We start from the raw sequence: 18,329 nt of genomic DNA on the forward strand, positions 1-18,329 counted from the left end.
TCTGTTCACTGAAATAACATTAGCCTTACAAGTTGACAATAGAAACTTGTAAAAGAGAAGTGACTCACAATTTCCATTCTTCTTTTGCATTGCAAACTACTTGTGCACTTTTTCACTGAGGAAGCTCTCAATGACTTGGGTGTTGCTCATTAAACTTGTTCTTCTGTCTGCAAACAAATTATACAGAGTTCCTCATTTCAGTCTTATCTTTCAAGTATTCATGTGATTTCAAGTGGATTCATGTTTGCAGAATACTCTGATCATTTGATAACATTCCATTTGATTTTCAGGCCCCATCTAGAAATTTACACGGGTCTTAGATAAACATCAGACAGTTAGGTTGATTGAGAGTTTTAACTGAGTGTGTAGTTTCTAATTTTGTTAAAAGGTTAAATAACTGAAATTTTATAGATTTGTTTTATTACTTCACATGGAATTGCCAAGTCATGTCATCATCTGCTCTTTTGTTTTGATGGAGGCTGTTTTGTTAGGTGTACCATGCAGTTCTGAGCATGTGATGCCAAATTTCCAGTCATGTCATTGGCTGCATGGTGACACTTTGTATTGATGCAGGTTGTGTTGTAAGGTGTACCATGCAGTTCTGAGCATGTGATGCCAAATTTCCAGTCATGTCATTGGCTGCATGGTGACACTTTGTATTGATGCAGGTTGTGTTGTAAGGTGTACCATGCAGTTCTGAGCATGAAATGCCAAATTTCCACTCATGTCATTGGCTGCATTGTGACACTTTGTATTGATGAAGATTGTGTTATAAAGTGAACCTTGCAATTTGAACTAGTAATGCCAAATTTCCAGTCATGTCATTGGCTGCATGGTGACACTTTGTATCGATGAAGATTGTGTTATAAGGTGAACCTTGCAGTTTGAACTAGTAATGCCAAATTTCCACTCATGTCATTGGCTGCATGGTGACACTTTGTATTGATGAAGATTGTGTTATAAAGTGAACCTTGCAATTTGAACTAGTAATGCCAAATTTCCACTCATGTCATTGGCTGCATGGTGACACTTTGTATTGATGAAGATTGTGTTATAAGGTGAACCTTGCAGTTTGAACTAGTAATGCCAAATTTCCAGTCATGTCATTGGCTGCATGGTGACACTTTGTTTTGATGAAGGTTGTGTTGTAAGGTGAATCTTGAAGTTTCAGAACTGGTAAAGATATTCTCATAAGGTGAGGGGGGGGGGGATTTGAAGCATTGTGCAAAGTTATTATATTGTACTTGGGTGAGTTGTTAACAATTAAAGGAGTTTCTCCTTTTTAAGCCTTCAATGTTAATAAATTTATTCCTGATTTCGATAATAATCATATTTGCAAATTTAGGTTGGTGGTGGGGAGATATAAACCCAAATGGTCTTTTTGCCTGTGTGTACCAGAGAGTGCTAAGTAAAATTGCCCCTGCACTTGAAACGTTGTATGCAATATATTATTTGCTTTGAAATGACGATGTCAGTCCAATCACATTGGCCATAAACTTATGTTTAGGTAACTTATGAATTATCTTTGAAAAGTAGATAAGTGGTGGAATGGTGTCCATTTTTGGTGTTATTGATATTCTGAACTGTTCCTTTTTTTGTCTCTAAAATAAGTCAGTATAAAAAAGAAATCAGTAAAACAGCATCGATATGATTATGGCATGCATAATAAATAGCTGGCAAAATTGGAATAAATTTCTCAGAAATAACAAGTTTATGTTACCATGAATAATACATTGTATTGTACACATGAGTGGAACATTAATCATAGAGTCCATAAATTCATACAACATGAGCACAATTCTTCCCAAAGAAAGAGCAACTCAGATCAAGGTCCATAAAGATAGTCTCCAGCCTTCTATAAGTTCCCATCAAGTTCATAGACATTTCATTGATTTGTCTGACTTCCTTCAGACTTTGAATAAGAGACTCTTCCTGTGCAAATAAAATCTTTTTTGTTGCTCAGGCTGCACTTTCTCTCAAATTTTAGCAAAAGCTTTGTCAAAAGCCTTTCAAAAGCTGAGTCGTTTCTTTGCCTTTTTGAAATCTTCGCACTAGCTGTGCTTTTTATTTTTCCTTTTTGAGAATATTTCTTAAAGGTTTGCTTTTTGTGAAAAACTTCGGCTTTATGATTTAGCAATATTTTCTTCATAAATATTCAAGAGGGCAAAACAAACTGTTTATTTAGTTCGTGAAACTTATTATAATCACTTCTAACATGGAGAAAGAGATTGTGTAATACATGATTAGTTTTCTGTGTAACTTGCCTTCAATTTTCGTAATATTTCACTTTTTCCCTGTTTGATTAGAGATTCAGGTCAATCTTTCTAAATATGTTTTTAATATGCTGATAAGCCTATCACCATCTTGATCAAAATATTTTGGCAAGTGATAAATGGCTTAGTGTTAAAGTATGACGTAATATTGAGGGAAGTTTTACACCTGTTGCTGTTCCAAAAGAAATGTTTCAGATATGAACATAATAATATTAGAATGCACAGTTGTCAGGGATTCTTAGGTTTAGGATTAATTACACAAGGGGCTGATTGTTAAGAACTTTGATTAAGTTAACAACAGGATCATTGTTAACTTTTAAACATGAATGATTTGAAATCTCACTCATGTATTTGCATTTAACAAGTACAACTGAAAAACTTGTCTCAAATCTTGTTAGAAATACTGCAGATCACAAGTATATCCATTAGACTTCCATAGCAATAATGATTTTAAAGTTAACAGCAATGAGGAGAACAACGTTGTTAACTTGAACAAAGTTCTGAAAAATCGGCCCAAAGTTGTAAGCTTTCAAAGGTAAACTATTCGAAGATGTGCTCATATATTTGAATATCAACAAGAACAGCCGAAACAGTGTATCACAAGTGTATCCATTAACTTACAGAGCAGTAACTGTTTGAAAGTTAACAACAATAGTTCAACAACGATGCCGTAAATAAAGTTGTTAATTGAACAATTGGTCCATTAAAGGTGTAAAATCTGAACAATTTGAGTTCCTGCAATGGTGCTGTAACTATAACTTCTATTCCATTATAACTGACATACATTTAATGGTACAAGTTCTACGAAAGTCTGTTTCAAATTAGTCTTATGCTCTTTCCAGTTACGTTATGTGATATTCATTATTTTACAAAAAAAACTTTATGACCCGGGCATGATTAAACCAGCCTCTTGGCTGCTGAGATGGCTTGCTTATTAGTTTTTGAAATATCAGCATACTGCAAATTACCTAATTGGTGATGTATAATTTCATAGAAATAGGGCAAAAACTGTGTGCCAGGCTGCTGTAAATTCCTTATATCTTGTTTGGGTTTTATTTTAGCTGACATTTGCAATTCATTCTGGTTGAGAAAGTAAACATTTGCGTGTAACTAAAACAAGAAAAAGTAACAAAGGTCAATAACTCTGTAATGAACTGAAATAGAGTCATGGTTCCTGAACACTGCACTTCCTCTTATCATGTACTATCATTCTTCACCAATACTGAACTTCGCTTCACCAATACTGAACTCCGCTTCACCAATACTGAACTCCACTTCACAACTAATAAACTACGCTTCACTAATACTAAACTCCACTTCACCAATACTGAACTCTACTTCACCTGTACTTAACTCTGCTTCATCTATACTGAACTTTGCTTCACCAATACTGAACTCTACTTCACCTGTACTTAACTCTGCTTCATCTATACTGAACTTTGCTTCACCAATACTGAACTCTACTTCACCTGTACTTAACTCTGCTTCAACAATACTTAAACTTTGCTTCACCAATACTGAACTCTACTTCACCTGTACTTAACTCTGCTTCAACAATACTTAAACTTTGCTTCACCAATACTGAACTCTACTTCACCTGTACTTAACTCTGCTTCAACAATACTTAAACTTTGCTTCACCAATACTGAACTCTACTTCACCTGTACTTAACTCTGCTTCAACAATACTTAAACTTTGCTTCACCAATACTGAACTCTACTTCACCTGTACTTAACTCTGCTTCAACAATACTTAAACTTTGCTTCACCAATACTGAACTCTACTCCACCTGTACTTAACTCTGCTTCATCTATACTGAACTCTGCTTCGCCAGTACTGTTTGTTGCCTAAACTTAATTCCTTCTAGCTTTAAATTCTAGGTACTGCATCGCTAATACTTTACCTACTAAATTCTGCATCCCCTATTCTAAATTATGTGTCACCAAACGTAAACGAACAGGCAATATCAGTTGGGAAAAAAAACTCAGAAAGAAATCAACCCACAGCAATTTGATAGGCCTGTAAATGTTTCTTATATTCTGGAGATAGGAAATATGATTTGTCTGGTATTGACTTCTTTAGGCGTTATGTTTTTCGATTGTTTGGATTTCATGCTCGAAGATCAGGGGGTGAAATTGATTACCGAGGTTATAGATATGGCATACATTGTAGAATGCCATCTAGGAGTTGGTGTTTTGTAAAGGAAGGGATTTTTCATTGTAAGACATTTCCTTGGAGACATGCTTCTGTATCTGTTGTATGTTGGGTTTTTTGAACTGTAATGTATTGTTATTGAAATGAGATGCCCATAGTTTTGATGGATGAAACCGAATTGAACATGGAACAGGGAAATGCTCCATTATATTTGGTATATTAAAGACCTCTAGTGATTGGACATAGATCTCAAACTTGATATTGAAAACTACATGTATTTTCCACTATAAATCATGATGGTGATGGGTAGATGCAAGAATTGGGTAGAAGTGGGAGGGGTTGGAATTGATAGTGGAGCCGCTAATTGGTAATGGGGAGGAGTCACGCCGGAATAGATCAAGGTGCAGATGCTCAACTAAAGTAGGAAATATTAATTGTCTACATTTGAACATGAACAAGATGTTGTAAAATATACCAGACTAAACTGAAGTTTAAAATACCTGAAAATTAGAGTCAATTTACACTTTGCACCAAATTCCATGAAGAGCTTAAGATTAACTAAACCATGTGTAAAGGTTTGGTGATACCGGGTCAATGTAGCTGCCTGCCAAAGATAAGAATGATTGACGAGCTTCAAAATACCTGAGTTTACCTGGTACAAACGTCTGAACATAATTGGATAATCCTTTTCTTTATTTTTTCTTAATCTTGCTGAAAGTTCATAGGCGTAATCCGAGACAGCAGATGGTTGATTTCATCTCTTGTGTGTTGAGGTCTCTCACAGAATTAAGATTTATTGCAGTAATTATGAAATAAATCCACTCTGTCTAAGTCATTAAAGTGATAGGTAATATTCTCATTTTGGTTCTTTCATTGTTTTATGACAATTACTGTATTAAAACTCAAACTGTTAAAAAAACCCTCTGCATTGAAATAGAAAAACAAATGTGTTTCACTTATATAACAATAAATTTGACCAAGCCCGGCATTTTGTTGGAAGAGGTTGTGGTTACAAGATATATAACTATTTGATTGTTTGGAAAGTTTCCATAATAATAGTGCCAGTTTGGAGTTTCTATGCTTCTTCCACCCACTCTAGTCCTGAGTAGTCTTTTAAAAGCCCCTGAATACCAAATCTACATGCTTCTGTAAAGGTTGAAATGGCAACTAAAGAATCCATAACAATGGCATGGTTTGTGTTGAAAACTCAATGTCAGGAATCACTAACTTGTATCAGAAAGCAGTTGTAATGATGACTGTTTATTTTAAGTTTCCTGCATGTGAAATATGTATAAATAACATCCATATTTCCTTGTATTTTCAGGTTTGTGAACCACACTGGACAAGTGACGTTCTCATGCCGCCTCCTACACAGTGTTCCATTGCTGATGTCCGCCGTTCAGGTGTTCTTCCAAGGGCGGATAACTGCTGTGGGTCACTTGGTTGGCTCTGACCAAGTTCCTCTCCCCTCACAGGTAGGAGTTACTTCCCTTTATGTCATATTCAGTTTCATTTAGAGGCAGATAACTTTTGCCAACAATTGCCATCATGGTTGTCTCTATGTTGACTCAGACCAGAGCCCTCTCTTCTCTCAGGTAAGAGATACTTCCCTTCATGTCATAGTTTTCCAGGGGCAGTTAACTTCAGTCATGCACCTCATTGGATCTGATTCGTCCTCCCTCACAGGTAAGAGTTACTTCCTCTTATGTCAAATTAAGTTTCTTTTAGAGCGGATTACTTCAATTGCTCATCTGGTTGGCTGTGACAAGATTCCTTTTTCTTCACAGGTAAAAATTTACAATTTGTCTTATTGAGTTTCTTCAAGGGGCAGATAGCTTCTATAGCGTATATGGTGCGCTCAAACCAGGTTTTTTTTGTCCTGGCAGGTGAGTTTACTTGCCCTCGGTTTCTCTGAAATAGCAACAACAAGAGCAAAGGCAGAATATTCCAATGCTCCTCTGTTCCTCTTCTTTCAGTGTAAAAGGGGGTACCACTTCACAATCATTTTAGGCAGAGTTATAGGCCTTACTGCATATTGTATTGTAATTATTACCTGGTTTACCAAGTTTCATGTGGATATCTTGAAAGAATTTTGAATTTGGGCCAAGGTTAAAGTTTGTGCATGACATATCATTTGAAATATCTAAATATCTAAGGTTAAAGTTTGTGCATGACATATCATTTGAAATATCTAAATATCTGTTCAAGATATTCACATTAAACCCTGTACACATGTCCTATTTGCCATTAAAAGCAAAAAAAATCTGAAGCTATTTACAGGTTGGCTTCTGGGCTTTAAAGTGTTATTTCCATTCCATGTTTAATTGTATTATGATATTAATCTATTATAGCTATCTGACTCCAAGAAAATATTTTCGCTTAACCCAGAAGAGGGCCAGAGGGCACTGCTCATCAAGAACCAGACTGGTGACTGGGGCCTCATAAGGGGCCAATGGACTGGTTTTCGAAAACACCAGCCAGCTATAGCAGGTAAGATTGCTATAAACCGGTCTAGAGCTTGGACCTGTCACCTCTATTGATATCTTTAGTGATCGTTTTTCCAGAAAAAAATATTGATCAAATAATATCTTTGGTGTATCTTTCATGGGTAGTGGGAAATACTGAAACCGAATGCACATGTTAAATGCTTGAAGAGCTTTTTAGGCGATAGCTTTTAAGAAAGATTATTATATATTTAGCATTGTTTAAGATTTGTAACCATTATTAAATTCCAGGATAAATTTTGTTATTGAAGTCTTTGTCAGAAACTTAAATCAGATGAAGTTGATGATAACGCATTTTGTTATTTAATATAAACATCAATAAAAAAAATATGTGTCAATATGGATTTGAGATCTGCTTACACTTTCACTTATTTTAATGTCAGCTCTTTGATTTGATAAACCTTCATAATGACATGTTTTATTCTTTGTTCTTCAGCCACCAAGGGCAAGAAAGCAAAGAAAGAGGTTCCATGGAGTCCTGGCACATTGTCCGTCTCCTTCTACAAGTGTGCCACAGGGGCCTGGCAGCATCTTACACTGCCTTACCAGCAGGAAAACTACAAATTCAACCTACAGGACGCCCACGTTGACTTGAGAACTGGCACTGTTGAGATTAACAGTGAGAGTAATGAAGTGGCAGAAAATTTGGCACTGGCATTTTCCGTAGCCCTCTTGCACAGTCTTTGCCAACCAAGATACCTGCCGCCCCCACCACCAGAACCCATTTCAATTACAGTGGATTCACCACCAGCCTCACCTCCCCCACAACCATCTATGCCAAAGGAAGGAGAGAAGAAAGAGGAAGGAGGAGAAGGGGAAACAGATAAGAAGAGTGGAGAGGCAGAAGGGGAGGGCGATAAGGGTGAGTTCAGCATAATAGCAGGATTTGATTTTCTCTCCATTTTCAAATGCGTCTTCAAATTTGGGAGTCTAAGGTCAATTCGGAAAGACCTTGTGGCTAATCATGCAATATAAGTTATTTGAGTTGGGCGCCAAATGTAACAGACCTCACAAATTGCTGTGTGCATCTGGTGGGGATCAAACGCTCCAGTTCTCGCTCTGTAGACAATACTGCATCGCTTTAAAACTAAAAGCTTGTTCTAGTAAGCATTCCTGCCTCTATTAACATATTGAATTTCAAATAACGCTCTGTTTTTTGGTAATAATGCCTGCAAAAGGCCGAGACAAATAATCAATGAAGGTATTAGAATCATGAGTGTCAGACAGATGAACCTCTGGCTAATAGTGTTAAAGCAGAAACTGCACAAGATATGACCTTGAAAAATTAACAAATTGCATCTTGAAAAATAAAAAAAAATGGTAGAAATTTAGTCTGAAATTTATTGATCAGCTAGACATTAACCAATTTCATAAAAAAAATGGCCACTTATAATTTACAGGGGAAGCTGCACCAGAAGGAGCCCAAGCCCCGGCTGCGCCCGAGGAGAAGCCCCAAGAGACACCTTTGAAGACACCAAAGAGTCCAGCCAAGGTGTCTGAGCCCCCAACTCCCAGCAAGAAGATGAAGGAGATTCCAGCCATTCCAACATATGACCTTGCCCTCATTTTAGCCTCAGGTTGGTATAGTAAACCTGTGTGATTTAAATATATGAAAAAAACATCACCATGTTTATACATTGTAGTTAAACACTGTTACTCAGAAATCGTAGGGACCCAAAAAATTATTTCGAAATAGCCATATTTTGGATTAACAATTTTCAGAAAATGACAGCATTCACGAATGATAGATAATGTGAAATGTTAAGTCATGAAGATTGCAATGTCTGTTACACGTTACCAATACAATACATTGAGTTTGAGGGATCTTTTGTTTATGGTTCTTGTTTGTTTAATTATTGTTTAATAAATGACAAATAATTCGCTATTATAGTGCTTTATTCAAACAACATTAAACATTTAAAACAAAATGACAGTTCATGTATGCATGTATGTATGCACTGGCCAAAGGTGAAAGTGAAAAAAGTCTTCAGTTTTGATTGTACCTCTATCAAACTTGTACAGAAGTTACATATCCATGAGTACGCAGTTCCTTTCGAAATAACTGCCATATCTGCCTTGACATGGTTATAGCCTTTGAAATGGTGTAGCCACTTTAAAAGTGTACATGTTTAAGGGAGTCAACGTGTACAGTGTAATATTGTAGTGTTACTTTCCCTTGCCCATTGTCACAAATAAGCTGAAAATCAAAGTTCACTGTTGGCTTCAAAAGTGTACTTTAAGGGAGACCATTTGTACAGTAAATTAGGTAATACTGAAATGTTACTCTCCCTTGCCCTTTGTTACAAATAAAGAGGAAAAATATGGTTCACTGATTGCTTCCCTTTGAATGTTGGTTTAACATATTGCCTATTACTAGTATGTACATGCTTTGGATATAAAAATACCAATAAAGTAATGTCAGTAAAGCATAGGATCTCGTGCACCTACTATTTAGAATCATATGAGAATATCACCCTTGCTCATATCCATTTATATTTTCGCAGGCTACAACTATGACACACCGACCAATGAGACAATCAGGAAAGAATACGGTGCCAATGCCTGCGCTGGCTGTGTGGCTGTCGGGATTGACGTTGGTATTGGCCATATTGGAACAGTTGCTGATGTTGTGGCAGAAACAGAGGTAAGATCAGAAAATTTGCTGTTTTTTTTTTATTTTACTAAGTACTAATAGAAGAGAAAAGTTTTTGAAAAAAATGTTTGGATTTTGTCAAAGCCTGGGCACAATTTACAACATTGGCCATTACGAGCAAAAAACAACAACATTGAACAGGAACTAAAACCAAGTTTAAAATATTCCAAAATAATCTTGGTAAACATGTTGCTAAATGAAAAGATATTGTTCATGACACTTGGTACATGTAGAAAAGATATTGTTCATGACACTTGGTACATGTAGAAAAGATATTGTTCATGACACTTGGTACATGTAGAAAAGATATTGTTCATGACACTTGGTACATGTAGAAAAGATATTGTTCATGACACTTGGTACATGTAGAAATGTTGCCATTGTAAAATTAGGTAAATGTATTGCAAGACTTTAATAATTGTAGAGGAGTGCCAGTCAAGGGGTTGCTGTGGAGATGAAATGTAGCCCCAAAAAGAGAGAAGAAAAATGTTTTCTATAGAGCATAACATTTATTTCCTGCTTCTGTATTAACCCCAGGCTGTGGAAGCAGTAGAAGCAGCAGAAGCAGCAGACAACAATGCAGACCATACTGACAAAGTGGAGGCTGGTCAGGGGGATGCTGGAGGGGAGGAAATGGAGGCACCAGCTGAGGCTCCAGTCGACATGTCTGGGATGGAGGCCATGGATGGGGGTGCAGCTGCCTGTGGTGCCTTCTAGAATATTCCTTAGGCTTAGATGATTAAAAAATGTGAATAAGTGAATCTTAGCATTATGAATAGGTGTTTTATTATTGGTTTATTTTGTACTATGTGTTGATGATAAATGAAATGTTTGCAATTTTATCACAACATGCATCATGAACAGTGTTTCTGGATACTTTAATCTTATTGTGTTCATTATGTATTCATGATTTCACCGCATATCGGTGAATTAATCCCTAAGGGATCTTATCACTTAAAGCGCTTTATTAAATTTCTTTAAAGTGAAGGATTTCGTTTTCATGATTAAAAAAAGATGATGCAGTTCTGTTTTGGTGTGATTTGAGCTTGGAACACAATAACGCAATGTCATTTAACATTATCCTTTAATTGTTATTGGTCAGACTGGTTTTAGCATGCATTTGTGTGAGTGAAGGCTTGTTACATGAATATAATAATATGTGAGAATGGACTTGTTAACTTATTTGCCATTTTATGAATGATACCATGTATTTTCTGATTACTGAAATTCATATATTGGACTATGTGCTCTGTTCGTGTGGAACGCCTTACAATGTTCATTAGATATTTGGATGCTTGACTCAATGTATGTTTCATTTTAACATGATTTAATTGCATGATTTATTCTTTGTTATTGTATAGGTATTATCTAAATATTTATAAATTCTTGCACTTAATTTAGATAACTAGCGGCCGTTGCAGAACTGAATTGTTTGATTGTATGTTTCTGATACTTGTATGGTGTTTAAAATTATCATTAAGAATGACTTCTTGTTATTATGATTGATTCTTGTTGTTTGAAAAGTAAGCATTACTGTATGATCATATGTGTGTGCCTGTATTGGAAAGTGAAGATGTACCATGAAGGAATTACATTAAAGTTTTGAGTGAAAGAGTATGTGTTAAACTGAAGTTATTAGTATGTTAGTTGAAGCTGGTACGATAATGGGTCTAAGATATTTGTACTATTGCGAATCATTGTTATGTTGAATATGCTAACACACTTGTATATATATACTATGTACTAGGTATATAGTTATCAGTATAAGGGGATTTTTGTCAGTTACTAGGTTTTAAGGGTTCAAGAACTTGCGTGTTGGTTTTCGGACAAATCAGTGTTGTAGTTTTGACAAACACAAAAAAGAAGGCTTTCTGACTGAAATGTTACCAATAATATGCTTGACTGTCGAGTTACTAACATTAGAAGTAAGTTTTATCAATACCTTACAGTATACATGTATTTATGTTATGGTTCTATTCTCGATATTTGTATATTATGACTTATTAACCCATGCATGTATTCATATACTAGTACTTGTGTATTTTAATGATATATAGTATTTAAGCAGTCGATGAGTATGAAACTAGTCAAATATTGTTGAAAATAGTCTTAATCAATACATAATGATTATATTTTAATTGTATTTACATTTAAATCATTTCAATTTTGTGCATAATAATCATTTTCAACTCCTTGTCATCATCATAATCATCTTCAGTGATTGCCTCTATGACTCTTTGCTTAACAGAGTATATCACAATCAAATCTACTGGTCATGTGCAGATCATACTTCGAATTCAATATTCATTTTCTAGTCTGTATAATTTTTCTTTGTATGTGCCAGTATTTTGTTCTGCTTTTTGATCTCAGTTTTATTTTTGAAATTATTTTATGTTCCTTTATTTTCTTTCTAAGTTTAATTGATCTTAAGTTCGTGAGCTATTTGTACTTTTTTTACTTTCTATTTTTCTAGTCAACTTGTTCATAGTAACAAAGAGCTCAACAATCAAATCACTTTTACAATTCTGCTTTTGCAGATGTATATGAAGCCAAAGATCATGTTGATTTTTATAATCATGAATTGATTGTTTTGAATTTTTTCTAGTGTTTTTTTTTTAATAATAAAGAGCCTACTTATCATATAGGTGCATCATTTTACATAACAGTGCATAATGTAGGTGCATCATTTTACATAACAATGCATAATGTAGGTGCATCATTTTACATAACAATGCATAATGTAGGTGCATCATTTTACATAACAATGCATAATGTAGGTGCATCATTTTACATAACAGTGCATAATGTAGGTGCATCATTTTTGCATGAAAAGAATGAATCAGGTGCATCATTTTACATAAAATAGATAACTAAATAAATTAGGTGCATCATTTTACATGAAACCAAAAAAATAGGTGCATTAGTTGTGTAACTGTCAGAATAGACTATCATTAAAACCTAGCTACTACTAGCTTCACGGACATTTAAGCGTTTTATGTTTTGCAACAGTCTTTATTATTTAATGTATTATTCAGTACTTTTTCACCTTAAAAAGCTGTGTATATTTTTCCTGTATGTGTGACTTGCAATAAAGAAGGATATCATTGTGTATTCTAATCACCACATTTGTAATATGAATCATTTTATGTTTCTTTTGTAGATATTTCAGATATTTCACATTTTTAATTCAGTATGTATGATCTGAATATTATCTGAATATTGAAAGTGTGGACATGATTATAATGGACCAAATGTGTATTAAGGCATTAAGCTTTGGACTTGTTTGGTTATATGTTGAATTGCTTGTTTTTCATTGAGTTGAATATAAAGTATAGGATGTGCATAGTAGTGTCAGGTTATATTTTATTACATTTTTTCCAATGAAGATTATCTAAAATTATTTTACGGGCATGTGCATAGAATCCTTATTCCAGTTCTTTGATTCTAGTTCCTTTGGATTCGTTTTAAGAATTTTCAAGGAAGTGCTTTTTTGCACTTGCTTGCTGACTCAGAAAATTATATATAAAACATACTTAAGAAATATCTAAACAATAGTTGCATAATCATTCAATATCTAAACAATAGTTGCATAATCATGCTTGTACCATGGTGTCTTTGTTTCGTTTATAAATTATCTCCCATAGCGAAATGGAAATTATAATAAGGTAGGCAGAGCTTATTTGTTCAATAACTACTGTGCAGATAAATTATGAAGCTGTTTACTCATACAGCACGCAAGTAAATGAACATTGTCTTTAACAACATGCTACAAAATGGTTAAAGCACCCACAACTCTCGTGATTATGTATGAGTTCAATAACTTGGGTAGCGGGCACAGAAACTATTTCTTAATGTATTCACTTTGTGTCATTTAAGATCATGTTTAAAGAACCTCAGTTTCGATACATTTTAAGTTATTTTACCAACTGCACTGGCATAAACACTTATTTAATTTTAAGGATATTTGTGAAATACACAAATATTCGAAAGGTACATAAAATACATATTCTCGAAAGTCCTCAATTGAACATTTCAGTCAAAAGAAGCATTTTGATGGCACAGTTAAAGAATAAGTATGACCTTTCATTGCCTAAATGTTTGCTTGAACAAACAAAAGTTTGATTTTCATGTATATGTTTTTGAATATGATATGATCATTTATCATAAGGTGTAGATATATTGTTGTTGCCATACATTTGCAATCTCAGTGCATTATTGCTATTAGTATCTTTCAAGTCGCTAGCTTCATGTTCATTTATTGCGGTATTTCATTAAATATTTACATTTTAAGTAATTTTGTTTCATTATTCAGCCAAATTGTACTGGTGGGCATAAGTATAAAATATCTACACAAGTTTTAAATTCATTGATATCAATAACTGGATCTAATTGAAGTCTGCTTACAAGAAAAAAACACTTTGTGCCAAAATTGAAATCAAGATTGAAATAATTTGTTGTCATTTTTCATCAGCTTATAATTGAGCTTATAAAGAAATAAACAATATCATAATTCTGCAAAGCTCGATTTAATTAAATTTGTATTGAATTGTTTAATCATTTTTAGAAACAATAACAGTTTAGTGAAAAGTAACTTCAAACGGTATGTCAATTATTGTACTTTTTGGTATTTTTTAACTTGCTGTGTCTTGTCTTTTATGATAAGCTGCTTCATTGTGTTTTCATTATAATCTTACCTCTACTGTGAAACAGTACTTGTACGATTTTGTAAGCCAACTCTCTGTGCATACATGAATTTAATTTTGTACATGATTATAGAGCATTTTTGTAGTTTTTTTGTACTTTATGTAATCATTAGAGGAATGCAACAGTTTCTAATGTTTCAGCAAAGAAAACCAAAAAGTTGTATTGTGAAGTATGGTTACTATAATTGCCAATTCTCATCTGCTCTTGTCAAAACATTTTTTATTGCTTTCCATCAAAATTAAACGAGCAATATAAAATTATAAATGTCATCTAAACAAATAGGAAATCTCCAAATATATGAATAGAAATTAAATACAAAGGATGAAGATATTGAATTATTTCAGTATTACATCAAGTGAATGATCATTTGAGGTAAATTCAATCTGTAACTCCTAATGCATTGCAGGATTTTTATATAACCTCAAATGGTTTGTCCCCACCATGATGAAAATTGGCTGATATTTCTTGGAGTTTTGTGTTTTAACGACAAGACAGAGTGGCATACAAATGAAGGTTTAGTATTGTGTCATCTTATTAGACTCTGTTGCATGTAGATTCATGGGGTGTTATATCAATAAACTATATCCTAGTCTTATGTTGGTGTTCTTGTTTCTTGAATATTGATGGCCTCACTTCAAAACACAGAAGCTACAAAGTCCCAAGTCTCCAGTAGCAACGTTTTTGGTATTTTCTTGGTAATTTGGTCACACATGCTTTGTTTACAAAATGCCAAAGTTACAATTGTTGTACTTCTAATGAGAAGGTTCGGCATTTCTGTTTATCTGTAAGATGTCTTATCATTGTCCCACATTTTAATCATATGATACCACACTATTTTCTCATGAGAACATTTATTATTCATTTTGCAAATAGACGCAGCTTGCCTTTATAATTTTAGTGATAAAAAAATACTGAAACAAGAAATTGAAGCTTCAGTATTTTGACGTGAGGCCATGGATATGTAATTGTCCTCAATATTTGCAGCTTCTATCTTGTAAACACAAGTCCGTTCTCTTTTTGTGTCCACTTGAACTGAGGTCCTGGGGGATGTGTTTGGTTTGTGGTCACCAAGCAGGAGAAGTGGGTTTTCTCTGGGTACTCCGGTTTCCCCCATGAAAGAAAAAAACACTCCTGTGCAACCTCGTGCCAAGAAGAGTTGCTAAGCATAAGTTAATATAACATGCTTCATAATAGTTGTAAAATATAGTTTAAAAATCAAAGCAACAGCGGTCAATTATTGTAAAATAATTTATTTCATATTCTCTCAATAATTTCACTGAAATAGTTACATAAAAAAATGTATTCATCTGCTGATTTCCCACAATTGACTGTCTGATAGAACTTATTTTTTTCCAATTTATACAATCCCCGTTCATTAATAAACTTTGGGGAGCATACATCCCTTCAAGCATCATTCATGATTTCAAGAAATGCAATCCATATTAATTAGAGGACAAACAGAACAAAGTGGGATAAATTTGTAGTAATTCAAAACTAAAAATATTAAATTCATAGGAATTTTTTTTGTGGGAAAGAATCATTTTCTGAAGAGACAAGGAAAGCAGTAAATATTGCACTTACATCTAAATCATGCAAGGTAAAATGTAACAACAGCAAATTACCCTTCTATAAATCAGGGATGTTATTTGATTTCCAGTTTCCTCAAATCTGTTGGCTAAAGGGACCCCTCCTCCTCTACCCCCCATTTTTTTTATGACTTAAAAAATTTACAATGGTTGCTTCTGGTTGTTCATTTATTTGTTGTAAGTTTAGGCATCCCAGTTCAGTTCAAATGTGAAATAAGGAGAGCTCCGGCCGTAGGGAGCTTTTAGTTTAAAAAAGCAAGTATTGCCTCTGGGCAGGATGCTTCATCTCATTGGAGGCCTTAAAGCTGCACTCCCACAGATATACCGTTTTATTATTTTTTTGTCTTTGAAATAGCAAATTTTTGCATAAATATCTTCAAACCAATTATAAAAGATTGCTTACAAAAGATCAGATCACAGATTTTCAAATTTCAGTTCGAAAATTAATGTTTTATGGCTTAAACCGTTACTAAAGGTTTAAGAAAAATGCATTTTTTGAACTTCATTGTAAAAATCTGTGATCTAATTTTTTGTCAGCATTCTAATTTAACTGGTTTCCATGCATCTTCGCAAAAAAATGACTTGTTCCAAGATAGAAAATAAAAAAAGTTGTCAAAACCTTCAATCTGTGCAAGTGCAGCTTTAAGGAGCGGGCTGCAAATCCTTTGCTGAAATGGTTTCAGCCCTTCTGCTGCCATATCAGTCACATCCCTGCATCATCCCTGCATATGGTGTAATTATGTAAATCCAAAAACACACTAAACAAATTATTTAAGAAAGAAGGCGTTTCAATACATCATCAACCATCTGGAGTTGATTCTTAGCTCAAAAAGAAAACATTCCTTACGGTTAAAACAAGTATAAGTAAGTTGTATCTAGCAAGTGACGAACATTTCTCCGCACCATCTGTAGGAACTCTGACCTTTGTACAAAACCGTGGCTTGTTAGGAGTTGGGCACAGGTTTTGGTCACCAGTCAAAGGAGGCGCCCAATTGTCCAGGCTGCAAGTTGCCGCTAGTATATCCAAATTTTCCTTGGTGATGGGAAATGCCGACCTCTGCATTTGATTCACATTGGCATAAGCCATAAATCCACTCATCAGTCTTGTTAAGCCAACAATATACATGTTGTTCTCCTTTGTCTGTTCGTATGTTCCGATGCATTCTTCATCATTAAGGATATCTTCGATGATAATCTGACCAGGTATTTGAGCATTGGGCGCTTTTATCACACAATGGACATCGAATCTTGCATCTAGTTCAGTTGGGTAACGAAATTTCCCGTGGTCAATATCCTTTCCATATAAGACAACATCTGACCGAAATAAAATCTCAGCCATTGACATGTTTCGCCATTCTCCGGTCTGACAGGCTTCTGTGACATGTATTCCATGGCACCAAAATAGGAAGAACATTCCAACTTCCAGTCCTTGGAGTGATTTCATTTTTAGTTATTACCTGTGCTTTCCACTTCCATATGAAAAACTCATCGAGAACAACGTTCCCACTTTGCTTCTGTTTTCCAATTAAGCTTTAATATAAATACTTCCAGAGAAAATTTGTCATCAAGAAAATTAATGTCCTTCAACTAAGATGCGTGTTAGTTATACAACCATGATATAATTAGTCTAACCAATAAAAAATGGGCTGATAATTTGAACTCCCAGGTAGCAATGGTTCTAGCGGTCTCAAAGCTAGTGGCCATAATCGAAGATTTTATCATTTTACACACTGTTAACAGTCCCACATAATAGTTATTGCCAGTAGTAAAGCCACATGATGTTGTCATATATAATGAGGTCAATTAACAGAGTTAACATGTGGATTTTTTTCTTTTACATTATTGATGATTTTGGTGGTTATTGCTTGGAAAACATGTCAAAGAATACAATTATCTTTTACAACTTTGAGGTGTTGAAAGAGCGCTGGCATGATGAATTAGTCGATGTTAACCACTGAGGTGTAAAATCTCAAGTACATAGCATAAACAATACTTGTCTTTAAAAAAGTGGCAGATCCGTGGTCTTGTGGTTAAATATTTGACTGCCAATCCAGGGGTCAAAGGTTAGATCACTTGCCTCAGCACTATAAAAACTAGCAGTCTTCCAGAAGGGACGTTAAACAGAGTTCCCGTGTGACAGTGTATACACTGGTGCATGTTAAAGTTAAAGAGTTACATCTGGTCTGTGCAGTATGGCCCACAACCTTACAAGACTAATACTCTCACTAGGTCTTAGGCTAATTGATAAATTTCTCGGAAGTGTCATAAAATAAACATACATCCCTCCCAAAACCACCTTATAATAACTGAACCATGCAGGTCTCATCTGATGTAACAGGATAAAACTCCCACTGGGTCAGATGCTAATGGATTAGTTTTTTGGTGGTGTCATAAAATAGACATACATCCCTTTCCCCAACCCCATCTCCCCTTTAAATAACTTGAACAGATTTCA

General features: G+C 34.6%; 1 protein-coding gene across 7 annotated transcripts in view; it reads left to right on the plus strand.

Annotated features, from left to right (window-relative positions):
• The window catches only part of LOC128217046 (uncharacterized), a 67,205-nt gene extending 52,322 nt beyond the window's left edge, over positions 1–14,883 (plus strand). For all 7 annotated transcript variants that reach the window (XM_052923871.1, XM_052923866.1, XM_052923869.1 and 4 more), the window contains exons 5-10: positions 5,752–5,902; positions 6,779–6,917; positions 7,368–7,793; positions 8,332–8,508; positions 9,436–9,575; positions 10,122–14,883. In XM_052923871.1, coding sequence (XP_052779831.1) covers positions 5,752–5,902; positions 6,779–6,917; positions 7,368–7,793; positions 8,332–8,508; positions 9,436–9,575; positions 10,122–10,301 — 1,213 coding nt within the window. In that variant the 3' untranslated portion in view covers positions 10,302–14,883. The remainder of the gene's footprint in view (positions 1–5,751; positions 5,903–6,778; positions 6,918–7,367; positions 7,794–8,331; positions 8,509–9,435; positions 9,576–10,121) is intronic.
• Positions 14,884–18,329: the final 3,446 nt, after the last annotated feature.

Source organism: Mya arenaria, chromosome 14 (genome assembly GCF_026914265.1).
Source record: "Mya arenaria isolate MELC-2E11 chromosome 14, ASM2691426v1".
In the NCBI taxonomy this organism is placed as follows: Eukaryota; Metazoa; Mollusca; class Bivalvia; order Myida; family Myidae; genus Mya; species Mya arenaria.